General features: G+C 42.7%; 1 protein-coding gene across 1 annotated transcript in view; it reads left to right on the top strand.

Moving 5' to 3' along the window:
• Positions 1-16,313, top strand: part of FGGY (FGGY carbohydrate kinase domain containing) — a 55,825-nt gene that overhangs the window by 36,245 nt on the left and 3,267 nt on the right. Inside the window, 2 exon segments of the mRNA XM_078771389.1 lie at positions 6,284-6,404; positions 13,505-13,599. Coding sequence (XP_078627515.1) covers positions 6,284-6,404; positions 13,505-13,599 — 216 coding nt within the window.

The following is a 16,313-nucleotide window of genomic DNA, read 5'->3' as shown; positions in this document are numbered from 1 at the left end:
CGAGTAAACAAGTTTGTACAATTAAAGATGTGTTATGTTACGTATGAGACGCATTATGCTACTATTGATGCCATATGGTGGCCATTTTGAAAAAAAATGTTGTGCAGTTAATTTCTACCTAGACGTTTGCAAATGATAATCAGGTTATGATAATACATACAGCACAAACACGTGTCTTTTGTCAGTGAAAATTACAAAATCTCATGATTATTGCTTTGTCATATAGCATAATATCACCATATGGCGGCCATTTTGAATGACGTCATTTTATACCGGAAATGACAACTTACGAAACTGACATCCACCCAGGTGATGATCCCGGATACCTAGCGAATACATCTGGGTAGTTAGTTTGCTTGTGACAGAGAGATGCCATCAAACCAGTTTTTTGGCACTTTTTGTGGGGTTGGCTGGCTAACTATAATTTATCTTTCCTTGAGAAGTTTCACAGTTTCTTGTATTGAGCAGTTTCCTGTGTAGACATGACATCCGACCATCATTGTTTTCCTGGTCGCTTCCATCGTATCCATCGTATCCATCGTTCTCATTAACCCATCATCCTCCACCTTTCTCAGATTCTGGTAAATCCCTTCTTATAACAACTGTCATTTATCACACCTGTTGTGAGTATTTATTGTGATTACCTCTGCTACCGAAGGTGGATGTAGGTTATGTTTTCACTCCTGTCAGTTTGTTGCTTGCAAAATCGAAGATGTTTCAAGTACATTGGTTGGTTGCGTTTGTCTGTTTGTCTGTTTGTCTGTCTGTCTGTCTGTTTGTTTGTCACCGGCTTAGAGGTCACAATTCCACACCGATCATCATGAAACTTCACCAAGTTGTAGAGGTCGTCACAATTGAGAAGCCTATTGATGTTGAGGTCAAAGGTTATCTGGAGGTCAAATTTCTTAAATCGCCATTTTAAATTTGATTGAATTGAAAATTGAACAGCATCTGTATATTGAGCCACTAAATTATAAAACCAACTATTTTTGAGGTCAAAGGTCAACTCAAGGTCAAACTTCCAAAATCATAAATTTTCATCTGAAAAACCATCAATTTTCAGCCGATTGACTTGAAAATAGAACACAATTTGCATAGTGCTTTCTGCTGCGTCAGGTTAACCTTGCGGATTTTGCAAGTATCGTGCTCTGCATGACGTCTTCTTGTTTGTTTGCTTGTTTGTTTGTTTGTCTGTTTGTGAACAAGATATCTCAAAAAGTAGTGGACGGTTCGGACGAAATTTGGCAGAGAGGTAGCGTATGTGACAACGATGAAATGATTAGATTTTAGTGAAGATCCGGATTCGGCTAGTATAATTTTTAAGTGATTCTTCACCATTGGGAGATAGGGCCAAAACGATACATAGCAGGATATCTCAAAAATGTTGTGGACAGATTCGGACGAAACTTGGTGGACCGGTTGTGCGTGTGACAAGGACGAATCGATTCGATTTTGGTGAAGAACTGAATATGGATTCGGATATGAGAATTGTTTGATTTTTAAGTGATTCTTCACCAATGAGATATCGGGTGAAAAGTGATATATAACATGATAATTAAAAAAGTTATGGATGAGTTATGACTAAACTTGGTTAACGAGTTGGTTTGGTGACAAGAACAAGCCGATTAGATTTTGGTTCAGGTCCGAATACTGATCCGGCCTATCAGTGGGACTACAACAACAACAACAACAACATGCATTTTAAGGCCATTTTCCCTGCTAGAGCGGGGGTTAGCCTTGCGGTCCCCATGACGATCTTCTCCATTTCGCCCTATTTTCTGCATCTCTCCTTGTTAACCCCCTTGCCCGCATTTCTTCTTCCACCATCTTTAGCCAAGTCTTTCTCGGTCTTCCCCGTCCTCTACTTCCTTCTTCATTCATTTCCATCACTCTTCTCAACCAGTCACTTTCATCCTTCCTCAACACATGACCAAACCATCTCAAACTGTTCCTCTTCACAGCATCAATCACAGGCTCTATTCCCATCATCTTTCGCAATTCATCATTTGTCTTCCTCTCTCTCAACGATACTCCACACATCCACCGAACCATTCGCATTTCCACCCTTTCCAGCCTTCGTTGCTGCTCTACGTTCATATCAGTGGGAGACAAAACATAAACTGTTTACCCTGGTGGAGGTATGCGCTCTACCGAGCGCCATTCTAGTTGACTAGATGTTCATCCATATCTACACCTGATTAGTTTTTAATAGCATAACGAAAGCACTATTGTTGTTTTATTGTTAGCTAGCACCTTGTCCTAGATGGCATAGATGAAGCATCATCATCTTTTGTCACATGTTTGGGTATTCAACTATAATACCGTAAATAAAAAACACAAAATACAGAATAGTCTCATTAAGATGAATAGTTTTTGACACATTTCTCTAGAATAACAAAAAAGTCATCATAATGATAATTAAGCCTTTGCCTATCGGATACGGGGAGGCTTATATTTGTTGTAGGGTTTGTTTGTGCAATTTGCGCCCCAAATTTTTAATTTGACCCCAAAGTTTCTTTGACCCTCTCAGTGTACTAAACCACCATTTAGGTTTCCCTTTTCCTTTTCTCCCTTCTGCCAATGGCCGAGCTGTATCTCGGAGCCACCTGGAACTTTCGTAATGAAAATTTGCATCAATAATGGGAATAGAAAGTATGCAGGGTTGACATAACTTATTTGACCTTGGACTAATTTTAAGGTCATGCCTTAATTAGACACATTTTAACATTTTTCACCATAACTCGACAGGTGTTTTTTTTGTATACATAGTCGAGGCTCATGGAAGAGCTAGTACGAGTAGTAACTAGCTGTCTCTTTCTTCCGCTGGCTGTCCGTCGCTAACGACGGTGACCATGTAGGCGTATGGGTCAGTACTTGTCTGTGCGACGATGGGAAGCGAGACCAGCATGGGGTATAAATCTTCTGTTGCAATGAGGGCAAAATAAATTTATCGGTCGGTTTTTATTGCCGACTTTGTGCTGCTGGAGATGACGGTGTTGATATTCATCCTCTCTTTGTTGCTCAACAATCTCAACCGAGTCGTAGACAACAGTTCTCCACAGATCAACAGACAACAGATCTCTGGCAAGTTCTTCCCAGTTCTCTATGTTAATGTTTGCTTTCTTCAGATGTCTTTTCACGTCTTTGTAACGTAGCTTTTGTCCTCCAGGTACACGTTTGTCCTCCTTCAGCTCACCACACAGTAAATTTTTTGGGAGCCGATGCTCTGGCATACGAATGACGTGCCGTGCCCATCCAAGTTGGGCAGATGTAATTAATGCCTCAACACATCCCAGCTCTCCTTTGGACTGTGGTATTGGGGACTCGGTCTTGCCATTTGATTCCCAAAAGCTGCCGTAGGTGGCTTAATTGCAAGCTTGTGAGTTTCTTGATATTGCTCCTGTAGAGAGTCATAGCTTCAACTGAATACAGAAGTGCAGTCATCACCACAGCACGATAGACCTTAATTTTGGTTGTAGTTCTGATGCCATGCTGGGACCAGAGACGTTTGGGCAGGCTTCCGAAAGCTTTTGATGCTGCCTGCATGCGGTGTGCAACCTGGGAATCAGGTGAGTTGTCATGTGTTACTGCGCTCCCAAGATATGTATAGGTGTTCACACATCGAAGGGCTTCTCCATTTACAAGTAATTTAGGTTGAATATTCGTGTCAATGTTATGTCTATCAGTTGACTGTCAGAGAAGTTCAGTTTTGCTGGTGTTGATTTGGAGTCCAAATTGTTTTTCTGCAGTTGCAAAATGATTGGTGATTTCTTGGATATCCTTAAGTGAATGGGCAACTAGGGCTGAATCGTCAGCAAACAGAAGTTCTCTAACTCATTCTACTCGCACTTTGGTGTTGGCACGCAGTCTGGCGAGGTTGAATAGTTTTCCGGTACTACTCGTACGGATATAAATTCCAGTACTGAGATTTTGTGACGTTCCGGTAAGGACTCGAGTTAGGAACAAGGTAAATAGATTGAGTGCCAACACACAACCCTGTTTCACTCCATGGCATATACCAAACGAGTCAGTGACATCTTGACAGCCATCAATCTTGAGCATCTTCCAGAGGGTTTCCCTGTCCACAGTGTCGAATCCTTTTGAAAAGTCGACAAATACAACATATGAGCCTTAATGCTGTTCTATGGCTTTTTCCTGTAGTTGTCAAAGAGTGAATATCATATCATTTGTTGATCTTCCAGCACGTTTACCACATTGACTTTCAGGGTTTTTTCCCCCAGGTACACGTAGCTTTTGTCCTCCAGGACTCGTTTGGTAGTACTAGTTTGTCCATTAGACTAGTTTGTATTAGCTTTTCTGATCACAACTAAATTGCCCTCTCTAGATAGCCTGGAGCAAGTTGCATTTACACTTAATTTACATCATGCCCTTCCGAGTTAAAGGTCAAGGTCAAATGGCGGTCTGAAAAAACAAAATGGGGTTTTTGTCATCACTCAATCCTACAATCAATTTGCAATTGGTCACTCACTGGCTTTGACAGCAATACCATTTTTTCAGTAAGGAGCCTCGGCATCAAAAAGCTACAACAACACACAACAACATGCATTTTAAGGCCATTTTCCCTGCAAGAGCGGAGCTTAGCCTTGCGATCCCCATGACAATGTTCTCCATTTTGCCCTATTTTCTGCATCTCCCCTTGTTAACCCCCTTGCCCGCATTTCTTCTTCCACCGTCTTTAGCCAAGTCTTTCTCGGTCTTCCCCGTCCTCTACTTCCTTCTACATTCATTTCCATCACTCTTTTCAACCAGTCACTTTCATCCTTCCTCAACACATGACCAAACCATCTCAACCTGTTTCTCTTCACAGCATCATCACAGGCTCTATTCCCATCATCTTTCGCAATTCATCATTTGTCTTCCTCTCAATGATACTCCACACATCCACCGAACCATTCGCATTTCCACCCTTTCCAGCCTTCGTTGCTGCTCTCCGTTCATTACCCATGTCTCACTCCCATAAATCATAACACTTCTCACACATGCAGCATACACCTTTCCCTTCAGCTTCAATGACACTCCCCTCCTCGTCAGCACGCCACTCAGTTCCCGAAACTTCTTCCATGCACATCTTACTCCAGCAACCGTTGCCGAGTCTGATCCACCTTCTCCATTCAGCATGTCTCCAAGGTAACAAAATGTTTTCACACCTTCCAGCTTCATGTCATCTCCAAGATCCAACTCAACATTTCCTCCATCTGCAGCTCCCTCTGTGCACACCTTACATTTGAATGTAGCTGCCACACTGGTTAATGACCCTCTCAAACCACTTCATTTTTGATGAACCCACTCAGCGCACATTGTACATTGAATGGAATTCACTCCGACACCCTTCCTGCACACAGCACAGGGCCACTTCCCAGTTTTTTCCACCTCACCACATGCTTTACCACTTGCCATCACCTTCGTTTTCCCGATATTCACCTTCAGACCTTTTGTCTCCATACATTCCTTCCACTTGTTCATCTTCTCCTTCAGTCCATCCATACTTTCTGCAATCAACACCACATCATCTGCATACAAATCAAAAAGCTACAGATGTCAGACAAACATATTCAAATGAAGCACCTCACCACCATCAGAGCATTTACATTGCATCAGGTGTGGCAATGAGTATGAATTGTTGCTCACAGCTTGACTGCTCGATGACAGAAGTCACCATTTGCATTTTTGCCAGCTCCATGATCACCCCATTTGAAATCCCTTGTGGGCACGGTCAACTTGCTGGTGTTGCTAATGCACCATCTCAAAGACCGCTTGGCTTTCCAATATGTTTTTGCATCATAATAGTATACCTGCACTGAAGTTGTGCTCCTGACATTTTCTTTGCGTCTTTGACCTACTTTCTTCAGATTGTGACCGAATGAATAAAAAACATTGTTGATCATAACTTGAATAACTTTCCTCCGATTTTCATGATTACCCCATTTGAAATGAAGTGTTGAGTTTGTGGATAGATTGTAGATTGGGACATATTTTTGTAATTTACACTCTATCACTAAATGTTGAAGGTCAAGGTCATGTGGTGGTCCAAAACAAAAATGGCCTTCGGCGGATTGTGGGCACTGGGAGAGGTTTACCTTTGGCGATTGCTTTGCGATTTCAGATATCGAGTTGTTTTTTGCTGTTATTTTTTAGATATTTGTCTCAAAAACTCTCTGAACAAGACTCCACAATCATTGCTTTATTGTTTCTTTGAGCAAAAGCGTCGGATGTTCATTTACAAGTCGTGTGATTGACAACATCCCCTGCACCTGCTGCACAGCTGGGTACCAGACACATCTTGCGCTCACTTTTGCACAATGGATACGACATCTTGACTATCTTCATGTGTGGAGGCCTCAGCCGGAATAGACTGTATGCTCAATGCCACGCTGATGCCACAGGCGAGTTTCTTCTTTAACCCGACAAGTGCTTCTTACATCACGCATCCCGCACATTGCAAATATTACTCTTACTTTCAGATGGTGCAAGAAACATATATATCCTTCAATTAGCAACCCCGAGCCTTTTATTAGTCCCCTACTGGTGTACACCGGAGGGGACTATAGGTTTGCACGCCGTCCCTCCCTCCGTCCGTCAGTCTGTCAGTCAGTCCGTCAGTCCGTCCGTCAGTCCGTCACGCAAAGAACAGTTTTCCGGACTTTTTTTCTAAACGCTTAATGCTAATGATTTCAAACTTGGCACATGGTTTCCACATGATAAGGTACAGACCAAGTTCGAACTTCACGACGTTTCGATCATTTCTGACAAAGTTATGGCACTTTGAACTTTGGGAATTCTGATAATTCTGATGATCCTTAACTCAGTGCCATTTTAAGTTTTAATTTCCTTTAATAAAGATTTTCTCTGCATTAATAGGACCGATTGAGATCAAATTTTCACCATAGGAGGGACTCGGTCTGTAGAATATTTTAATCGTAATTATGACGTCACAGGTCACGTGGTTCGGGCGCCATATTGTTTTTCGTGAAAACACGAAAACCCCTTTTTCTCCGCAACGGCTGAACAGATCGAGGCCAAACTTTGCAGGCAGAATCGCATACCCATGACGAACAAAAATGTCAGCGAGCATGACGTCATGCGTCACATGGTTTCAGAGTTATGACGTTTTAAAGCATGAACCTTTAAAACCGAGCCCCTCCCTCATTTTTGATCCAATCGAGGGGAACCTTCACAGATCTGTTCAGCATGTCAGTCTACTAAAATGTCCTTTTGGAATTTGCGATAGCTCACGTGGTTTGGCAGATATCGTTAATTAAACGAAAATATTTAAAAAATGGATATCTCTTGAATCGCTTTATTGATCGACGTGAAACTTCATACTATAGTAGAAGTCATGAAGAGTAACAAGTGTGCAAAATTTCAAGATGATTGGATGTACGGTCTAGAAGTTGTTATTGCGTGAAGAAGAAGAGGCGTCAAGTGTGCTGATTTAATTATTTATCACATGTACAGACTGAAAGCATCGTTGGACACGACCTGTCGCGGTCATTTTAACCTCAAATAAAATTCTAATTTAAGATTTGTCAATAGCTGAGGTATATTAACAAACGAATAAAACAGATTTGGTCAAATTCTGACTTTTTTAACTCGATCGCATTTGACAGAGTTGTGACAAGCTGAGGAAGAAGAAACCTCGCATTGGCTTCTCCAATGTGCCATAAAAAAAATGGATATCTCTTGAATCGCTGGTACCTCAGACCGTGAGTTGGTAATAATTTATATAATTCACACAGTGCAATACGTGCAGGCCGCTCCACGGAGCGACCTTGCGGGCTTATCAACGAGGCGAGGCATGACACACGTGTCTCAGCATACCTCAGATCAAGTTTGAAAACCAGCATCAACCGTGCATAAATTTGCATATTCGATCATTTTTAACAAAGTTATGGCACTTTGAACTTTGGTAGGGGACATGTATTGCAGCGCAATACTCAGAATGCTTGTTCATCTATGATTTGCGGTACAGAATTGCACAGTGCTCACTCTCACACAATGATCCGTTTCATTTGGTGACCACAGTGTTCACATTTGTTCTTATTGGTACTTCCAAGAGAACTACTGTCGTTATATTTTTTTGACGAACGTTTGTTTTGCTGAGGGTAATTACGATAATAAAAAATGGTTCTTTATTGTACACCGCTCATTTCCCATTCCATCCCGAGGCGCTGCATGACGTCATCGCCAGGCACCGAAGGGGACCCGGCGATGATGCGCGCTGAAAGGGAGTACTCGGTTTTCACTCTGGTTGTTTGTTTGTTTGTTTGTTTGTTACCTCCGCCACAAAAGGTGGATGGAGATTATGTTTTCACCCCTGTCTGTCTGTGAACAAGATGTCTCAAAAAGTTACGGATGGATTCGGGCAAAATTTGGCGGAGAGGTAGTGTATGTGAGAAGGACTAATCGATTAGATTTTGGTGAAGATCTGAATATGGATTCAGATACCAGATTTATTTAATTTTTAAGTGATTCTTCACCATTGAGAGATCGTGCGAATAGCGATATATAACATAATGTTAAAAAAAATAAACTTATGGAAGAGTTATGACTAAACTTGATGGACGAGTTGGTTAGGTGACAAGAACAAGCCGATTGGATTTTGCTTCAGGTCCAAATCCAGATCCGGCCTATCATTGGGATACAAAACATAAACTGTTCAGCCTGGCGGAGGTATGCGCTCTACCGAGTGCCGTTGTAGTTTGTTTGTTTGTCCGGGCGATATCTCAGCCATCCTTTGATCTAGGAAGCTGAAATTTCGGCACAATAGTGAACACGTGCTTTGGCAAAAACGGTATTCTTTGTTTTTTGATTAATCAATTAATTGATTAATTACTTAATTATTATCGATTAATTAAGTACTTATTTATTTCCTTTCTCTTCTGGGCAATATCTCAGGCACCCTTTGAGCTAGGAAGCTGATATTTGGGCATGACAGTGACCAAGTCATGTGGCTATAAAGGATATTTTTGATTTATTGATTAATCGATGAATTAATTTTCATGAAGTTACAGCTTTGGATGAAACACTGGTGGTTTAAGTATGCTGTTACCCAACTGATTAGGAAATTAATTATTTTACGATGATTTATTTATGTGATTATGCAATTAATCAATCAATTATTGTACATCTCTCCCTCCCAATACCCTGGTGTTTGGGCTAGCGGCTAGGGTGCCGGCTTAGCATCCTAGGATCCTGGGTTCGAACTTCGAATCCCGGTCGATCGCTGAATTAACGCCAGGGGGGTTGACTCAGCCTGTCATCCTTCCGAGGTCGGCTAATTGAGTACCAGTTCACTGGTAATTCCCTGTTTGTCGTTAAAGGCGGCAAAAAGGGTTGGCGTCAGGAAGGGCATCCGGCCGTAAAACATTGCTTCAAAAAGGGGACCAACTTTTTTTGGGCACCTTGGTCGCCTTTTTGAAGCAATGTTTTACAGCTGAATGCTCTTCCTGCCACCAACCCTGTTAGTCGTCTCTTGCGACAGGGAATTCCCAGTGAACTGGTACTCAATTTGCCGACCTCGGAAGGATGACAGGCTGAGTCAACCCCCCTGGCGTCAATTCAGCGATCGACCGGGATTCAAACCCAGGATCCTAGGATCCCAAGCCGGCACCCTAACCGCTAAGCCAACACCAGGCTTGATCACTTCATCAACACCAGGCAACATCACTCTTGAGAGCAGAGAGATATTGTTTCCTGGCTCTCCTGAGGGTGGACACACTTGTTCCGGGCTTTGTGAAAGGAAATGAGATTGCCTTCTGTTGGATTGTCACCTAAAATGGATCACAAAGCTTCGAAAAGAATCCGAAAATACTTGGGACAAGCGTTACGCCTAGGTCCCCCGTCGGTGAAGTGATGTGAGTTGACAAAGTGGAAGACGCAAGACAGCCATATTGGATTTTGATGTGGCGACCCAATTTTGGAAGAGGGAGAATCTTCACAGGAAACTTCACAGATCTGTTCAGCATGTCAATCTACTAAAATGTCCTTTTGGAATTTGCGATAGGGTGCGTGGTTTGGCAGATATCGTTATTTAAACGAAAAGAAAAAAAAGAAAAAAAGGATATCTCTTGTTTATTCGAGAGTTCTCCTCAAGCCGCACCGCGCGCCCTCAGCCTCGTCTCACGAACGTCAAAAGCCTGACACAGCTCGCGCTTTCCGGAGGGGCAGAGCCAAGCCGAGCAACATATATATACACATCGATCATTGATCGTGAACCGGAAAATATAATAAATTACTGATATTTAGCGACTCGAAAGGTTCTTTATCAACAACTTATTTTCTCGTGCTTCTGCTGACCTGTCTGCAAGGTGTATAAATCGAAGTCCCGAGTGCGAATCACAGGTGAGCCCGTCCTGAGGTAATTAGCGATTGGGAACGATTCAGAACCTGTGGGAAAATAACCCTTGGTAATTTCCCCAACAGTTTTCCGGATGACAGACTGCCGGTAGGGGACATGTATTGCAGCGCAATACTCAGAATGCTTGTTTTTCAAGATATGCCGCTTACAAGGTTCAGACATACATGGCTGCGGCCATCTTGGATTTTGACGTGGCGACCCAATTTTCAATAGCGTTCTTCCTTATGCGTAGATACACCCACATACCAGATTAGATGTTAGTAGTTCGTTTATTTTTCACGATATTTCGCTCACAAGGTTCAGACATACATGGCTGCGGCCATCTTGGATTTTGACGTGGCGACCCAATTTTCAATAGCGTTCTTCCTTATGCCTCGATACACCCACACACCAGATTAGAAGTTGGTTCTTCGCTTATTAGTCCCCTACCGGTGTACGCCGGAGGGGACTATAGGTTTGCACGCCGTCCCTCCGTCCGTCAGTCCGTCACGCAAAGAACAGTTTTCCGGACTTCTTTTCTAAACGCTTAATGCTAATGATTTCAAACTTGGCACATGGTTTCCTCATGATAAGTTACAGATCAAGTTCGAACTTCATGACGTTTCGATCATTTTTGACAAAGTTATGGCACTTTGAACTTTGGGGATTCTGATAATTCTGATGATCCTTAACTCGGCGCCATTTTAAGTTTTAATTTCCTTTAAAAAGAAGAGAAGAAGGTGCTGAGCAGTGAAGAAGTGAACAAGAAGAAGACGAGGAAGAAGTGAACTTCAGAAGCTTCTTCTTCAGAAGAAGTGAACAAGAGAGAAAGTGGAAATCAATGTGCAGCAAGGTGCTGTACTAGCAAGAGGGTGCCATCATTTAAATGAGACGTTGGGCCATTTTTATCGTCAGAAAAAGCGGACATTTAACGATTCCATGTTATTTTCCATTTTCCGCAAACAGCAAACCTTTACGCATGTGCCCTTGCCAATTTCTAAATTCCCTCTGTGGCTGGAATGAAAGGAATGGCCGATCAACTTTATGAGCCACTTTGATTTCCTGCTCTCGAGCCACCTTGGCAACCTCTTGAGGTTGCATTTGTGAAAACAAGATACCTTTGCCTCCATGCTGTTTGTAACACTTTTGTTTCTTTATTTGAGTCAAAATATGACGCCCTCTCCGAAAGATCCCACTCCCGTTCCCGGTTCCCCCACTGTGAACCAGAATTCATCACCAGGTTCCATCATGGTATTATGTGGTGCTGATTGATTTCCACCCCGATGCGAAGTCCAGCTGTGAACCCAAGCTCCTGCAGCCCTCTTAACTTCGAATGGAATAGTTCAAAGCATCCACCTCAATTCCCCATTGGATCAAACGAGTCATGTGACCCTCCCACCCCAACCTTCCCTCCGCCAGCTTCCTGCTGACCAACTGCCATAATATGGCTCCATTTACAGTCAGAGAGGGCTGTATGCACTGATTTCTTACATTTCTCTCTCCATGATGTCAAACGTTTTTGTTTTTGAAATCGGAAGAAAATATGTAATTAATAAAAACAGCAGTTGATTATATTTTTATATTTTAAGTGGTGTCCTTCCTTGTTTATTTTTTTGTTGTTGGGATCTATTTTCAACTGCTGTTTCATTTGACATCTTTTCGTGATATCGACTCGACCACTATTTCTCAAACCGTTGACTACTTTAGTAGTGCAGTTTTTTTGTATACAGAGTCGAGGCTCGTGGAGGAGCTAGTACGCTGAACGGATCAGGACGTAACAGACAAAAAGAGGATGCAACCAACACACATGCTTGGGGTGGACAAATGGATACAGAAGATGCATGGGGTGGACAAGATGGATACAGAAGATGCATGGGGTGGACAAATGGATACAGAAGATGCATGGGGTGGACAAATGGATACAGAAGATGCATGGGGTGGACAAGATGGATACAGAAGATGCATGGGGTGGACAAATGGATACAGAAGATGCATGGGGTGGAAAAGATGGATACAGAAGATGCATGGGGTGGACAAGATGGATACAGAAGATGCATTGGGTGGACAAATGGATACAGAAGATGCATGGTGTGGACAAATGGATACAGAAGATGCATGGGGTGGACAAGATGGATACAGAAGATGCATGGGGTGGACAAATGGATACAGAAGATGGATGGGGTGGACAAGATGGATACAGAAGATGCATGGGGTGGACAAGATGGATACAGAAGATGCATGGGGTGGACAAATGGATACAGAGGATGCATGGGGTGGACAAGATGGACACAGAAGATGCATGGGGTGGACAAGATGAATACAGAAGATGCATTGGGTGGACAAATGGATACAGAAGATGCATGGTGTGGACAAATGGATACAGAAGATGCATGGGGTGGACAAGATGGATACAGAAGATGCATGGGGTGGACAAATGGATACAGAAGATGGATGGGGTGGACAAGATGGATACAGAAGATGCATGGGGTGGACAAGATGGATACAGAAGATGCATGGGGTGGACAAATGGATACAGAAGATGCATGGGGTGGAAAAGATGGATACAGAAGATGCATGGGGTGGACAAGATGGATACAGAAGATGCATGGGGTGGACAAGATGAATACAGAAGATGCATAGGGTGGACAAATGGATACAGAAGATGTATGGGATGGACAAGATGGATACAGAAGGAAACTATTGGTATGCATATTCGCCTCAGCTGACTTCAGTTCGAATTCCAACCCAGCTATAAACCGTCATCCTGGTGTTTCGCAGGCAGGACGAGGCATCAATGTGTGTGCCATCCCTCTCATGGATGGTAAACTGGGCGTCTGGTCTGCCATCATTGGTCCTTGGTGAACGATAAAGTCCCACGGTTTCTTTCACAAAGAGTACGTGAGTTACCGCTGGGAGCTTGAACAGATTACAAATTTCTGCCACCATTAGTCTAATGTTAGACCAGACCAGCCAGTACGTGGAGGACATTAGCTTGGAAATAATTGAGGTCAGGCAAAAACATTTTTCTGAACCTGTTGAAGCATGTGAGGCTGTGAAAGGGACTGCTTACGTATTTTACATCTCACGACAAATGTTTTAACACCTCACCCTTGTAGCATTAATTAATTAATGATTTTTTCTCTCTAGGCCTGCCAGTGGTGTTGCCGGCCAATGGGGAGGGGGTGCTCACAGGAACTGCTATCCTGGCTGCCACAGCTGCAAATATTTTTCCCTCTGTCCATGTGAGTTGGTCTTATAACATGATCATTATTTTTTCCTGACTTCTTAATCTTCGATCAAAGTGGAACTCACTAGCAACTGTTGTTGCTGTGGTGGGATGTCAGCAAGTGGTCTTCTCAGGATGCATGTTACATTCAGCCTTTTCACATATCGTGGTGTGTCGCTGTGTGTTCCAAAGTTTTAATGGCTCACTATTACTGTCATCAGGCTGTCTACCGCGGAGCGGGAGATGGGTTTTGCAATCACTTGTCTATGTGTCTATGCGTCTAACTTTTTTAACATTTGAGTTTTTCTTATCAAATTTTCAACAAACTTTATTATGAAAATATGGAGAAGACAAATGAATAATTGGGGCAAAAGGTCAACGTCACGTAAAATCATCAATTGTCATCCAATTGACCTGAAATTTTAAGAACTTGCATATTGGGTATTCGTTAATCAATCAAACGCCATGTCAGCCTTGTCATTATGTCAGTGATCCAATATGACCGAATTCGAGTGTAACCAGTGCTCTGCCAATAAGGTCAAATGCACAAAATTTCCATCTGACTTGAAATTTGAGCAGGGTTTCGATATTGGGTCACTGAAGCCTGATGCTTTTAAGGTCAAAATGTCAATATCGCCTAAAATTGTCATTCTTTTTGTATTTCTTTTCGCTGTTTTTGTCCTGTTTAGCATACGGGAGAAGAAGTCCGAATACAAAGCGGACACGGACGGGCTTTGCATTTTTAGATGCTTTCTAGTTTTTTCTTTGTCGTGCAGCTCTGGCAGTTATTTATTTATTTATTTATTTATTTATATTTTGTATTTATTTATTTGCTTATTTGTTTGTTTGTTTGTTCCATCTTGGACCATTTATGTTTTTTATTCAAATATTCATTTCCTCAGCCTATCCCCCACATTGCGGGAGATGGGGTTTTGCAATCGCTTCTGTGTGTTTGGTTGTATGTCAGTGTGTGTGTCCAGGCCATAACATTTTTACCGGTTGAGCTTTTATCATCAAATTTTTTTTTAAAAACCCGAAAGAGGAGAATATGGAGAAAACCAATTAATAATTGAATCAAAATGTCAAAGAAGAAAGTCACAGTAAGGTCAAATAGGCCTCATTAGTCTGTCCCCCATGCAGCGTGGGACAGCTGGGTTTTGTAATCTCTTCTGGGTTTCTTTATTTACCACTAGCAAAGGTACTAGGAATTGCTGGGTAACGCAGAGTCGCTTTGTGACGGGAATATTAAGAGAAGGGGGGAGAGAGAGGAGGGGGTGAGAGAGAGAGAGGAGGGGGTGAGAGAGAGAGAAGGGGAGGGGCAAGGTAGGGATGGGGAGGAGAGGGGAAGAGAGAGAGGGGTAGATGGGTGGGGGAGAGAGGGGAGGGAGAAAGGAGGGGGGGGGGAGAGTGAAACCTCACCACGTCGCTATAATTTACACCCCAAGAGGGAGGGGTGTTGTGAGGAGGGGAGTGAGAGAGAGGAGGAGGGTGTGGAGGTGTATGGCAGCGAGAGATTGGTAGGGGACGGAGAGGGGAGTGGGAAAATGGGAAAGGGGAGAGAGAGAGGGGAGGGAGAAAAGAGGAGGGGGGGGGGAGAGCAAATCCTCACCACATGTACCGATACTGTAGTCAAAACTGAACTGATTCTCACCAAATTTGTTTTACCAGGGCCTTCATCAACGTCGTGGACTTTGAAAACCGAAAACAGAAATCGAATCAGAGTTAAAATGAGTCTGTGAGGTCCTGGATAACATTTGGAGCCATCGTGATAACAATGACAAAAAGAGAGATGCGGCTCCTGAATGCCTAACGTTAAGCCATTAAAGGTTGCAAGTTAGTCAAAATTCATCGGATTTTCACTTAAATTTGTGTAGTCAAGTGTGCAACCACTCCCGCAACCACCAAAAATGGAAAACAGAAATTAAATTGAAGTTAAAATAAACCCGTGAGGCCTCTTGAAGCAAAAAGTGCATTTCCTCCAAAGGAATTCATATATAAAGTCATAATTCCCGATATAGTATAAGGAATCCGTGCACAATCCTAACATAATCTGAAAGCTTATAACCTCAGCCATACAATGATATCCATAATTTTAACCAAAACCTTCATTGAGACGACTTTATTCATCGAAAATGCCACGGCCTAGCAACTATCCAAGACCAATCCAACACCATCAGCCCATAGGCCATATTTTTAAACATCAATCAATCAAAAACTACAAATCTCACAAACACAAGACTTATCTTATTCTTCTCCAGCCACCCTTGTCTTTTCAAATATTCACACGTATCCGCAGGGCCGACACAGGAAACCTGTCTCACGATGGTCTAAACCCAGTTCACGTCCCGTTAGTGAGTGAACGATCTCATTAGGCCAAAAAAATGGCGGCTTAAGATCCCAGCGATGTCATCGTGAGCTGACCAAGACGGCAGGCCGCCATTTTAGTTAGGCTTTTTTGTTTTTTTGAATTTTTGTTATGAGCACCTCTTTAATCATCTTTAAAAAGGGTGTTTAAACACCCCCAAACACCCAGTTGTCATTCCTGCACTCTCTTGGAGGTCGATAAGTATGCATGCAAAGTTTGGGGCCGCTAGGTTTCATGGTTTTGGAGTTATGGAGACACACACACACACACACACACACACACACACACACACACACACACACACATACACACACACACACACACACACACACACACACACACACACACACCCTTTTGTTCTTATA

The sequence above is a fragment of the Myxine glutinosa genome, chromosome 1 (assembly GCF_964187855.1).
Source record: "Myxine glutinosa chromosome 1, kmMyxGlut1.1, whole genome shotgun sequence".
Taxonomy (NCBI): Eukaryota; Metazoa; Chordata; class Myxini; order Myxiniformes; family Myxinidae; genus Myxine; species Myxine glutinosa.
This window is presented reverse-complemented; position numbering and strand designations above follow the sequence as displayed.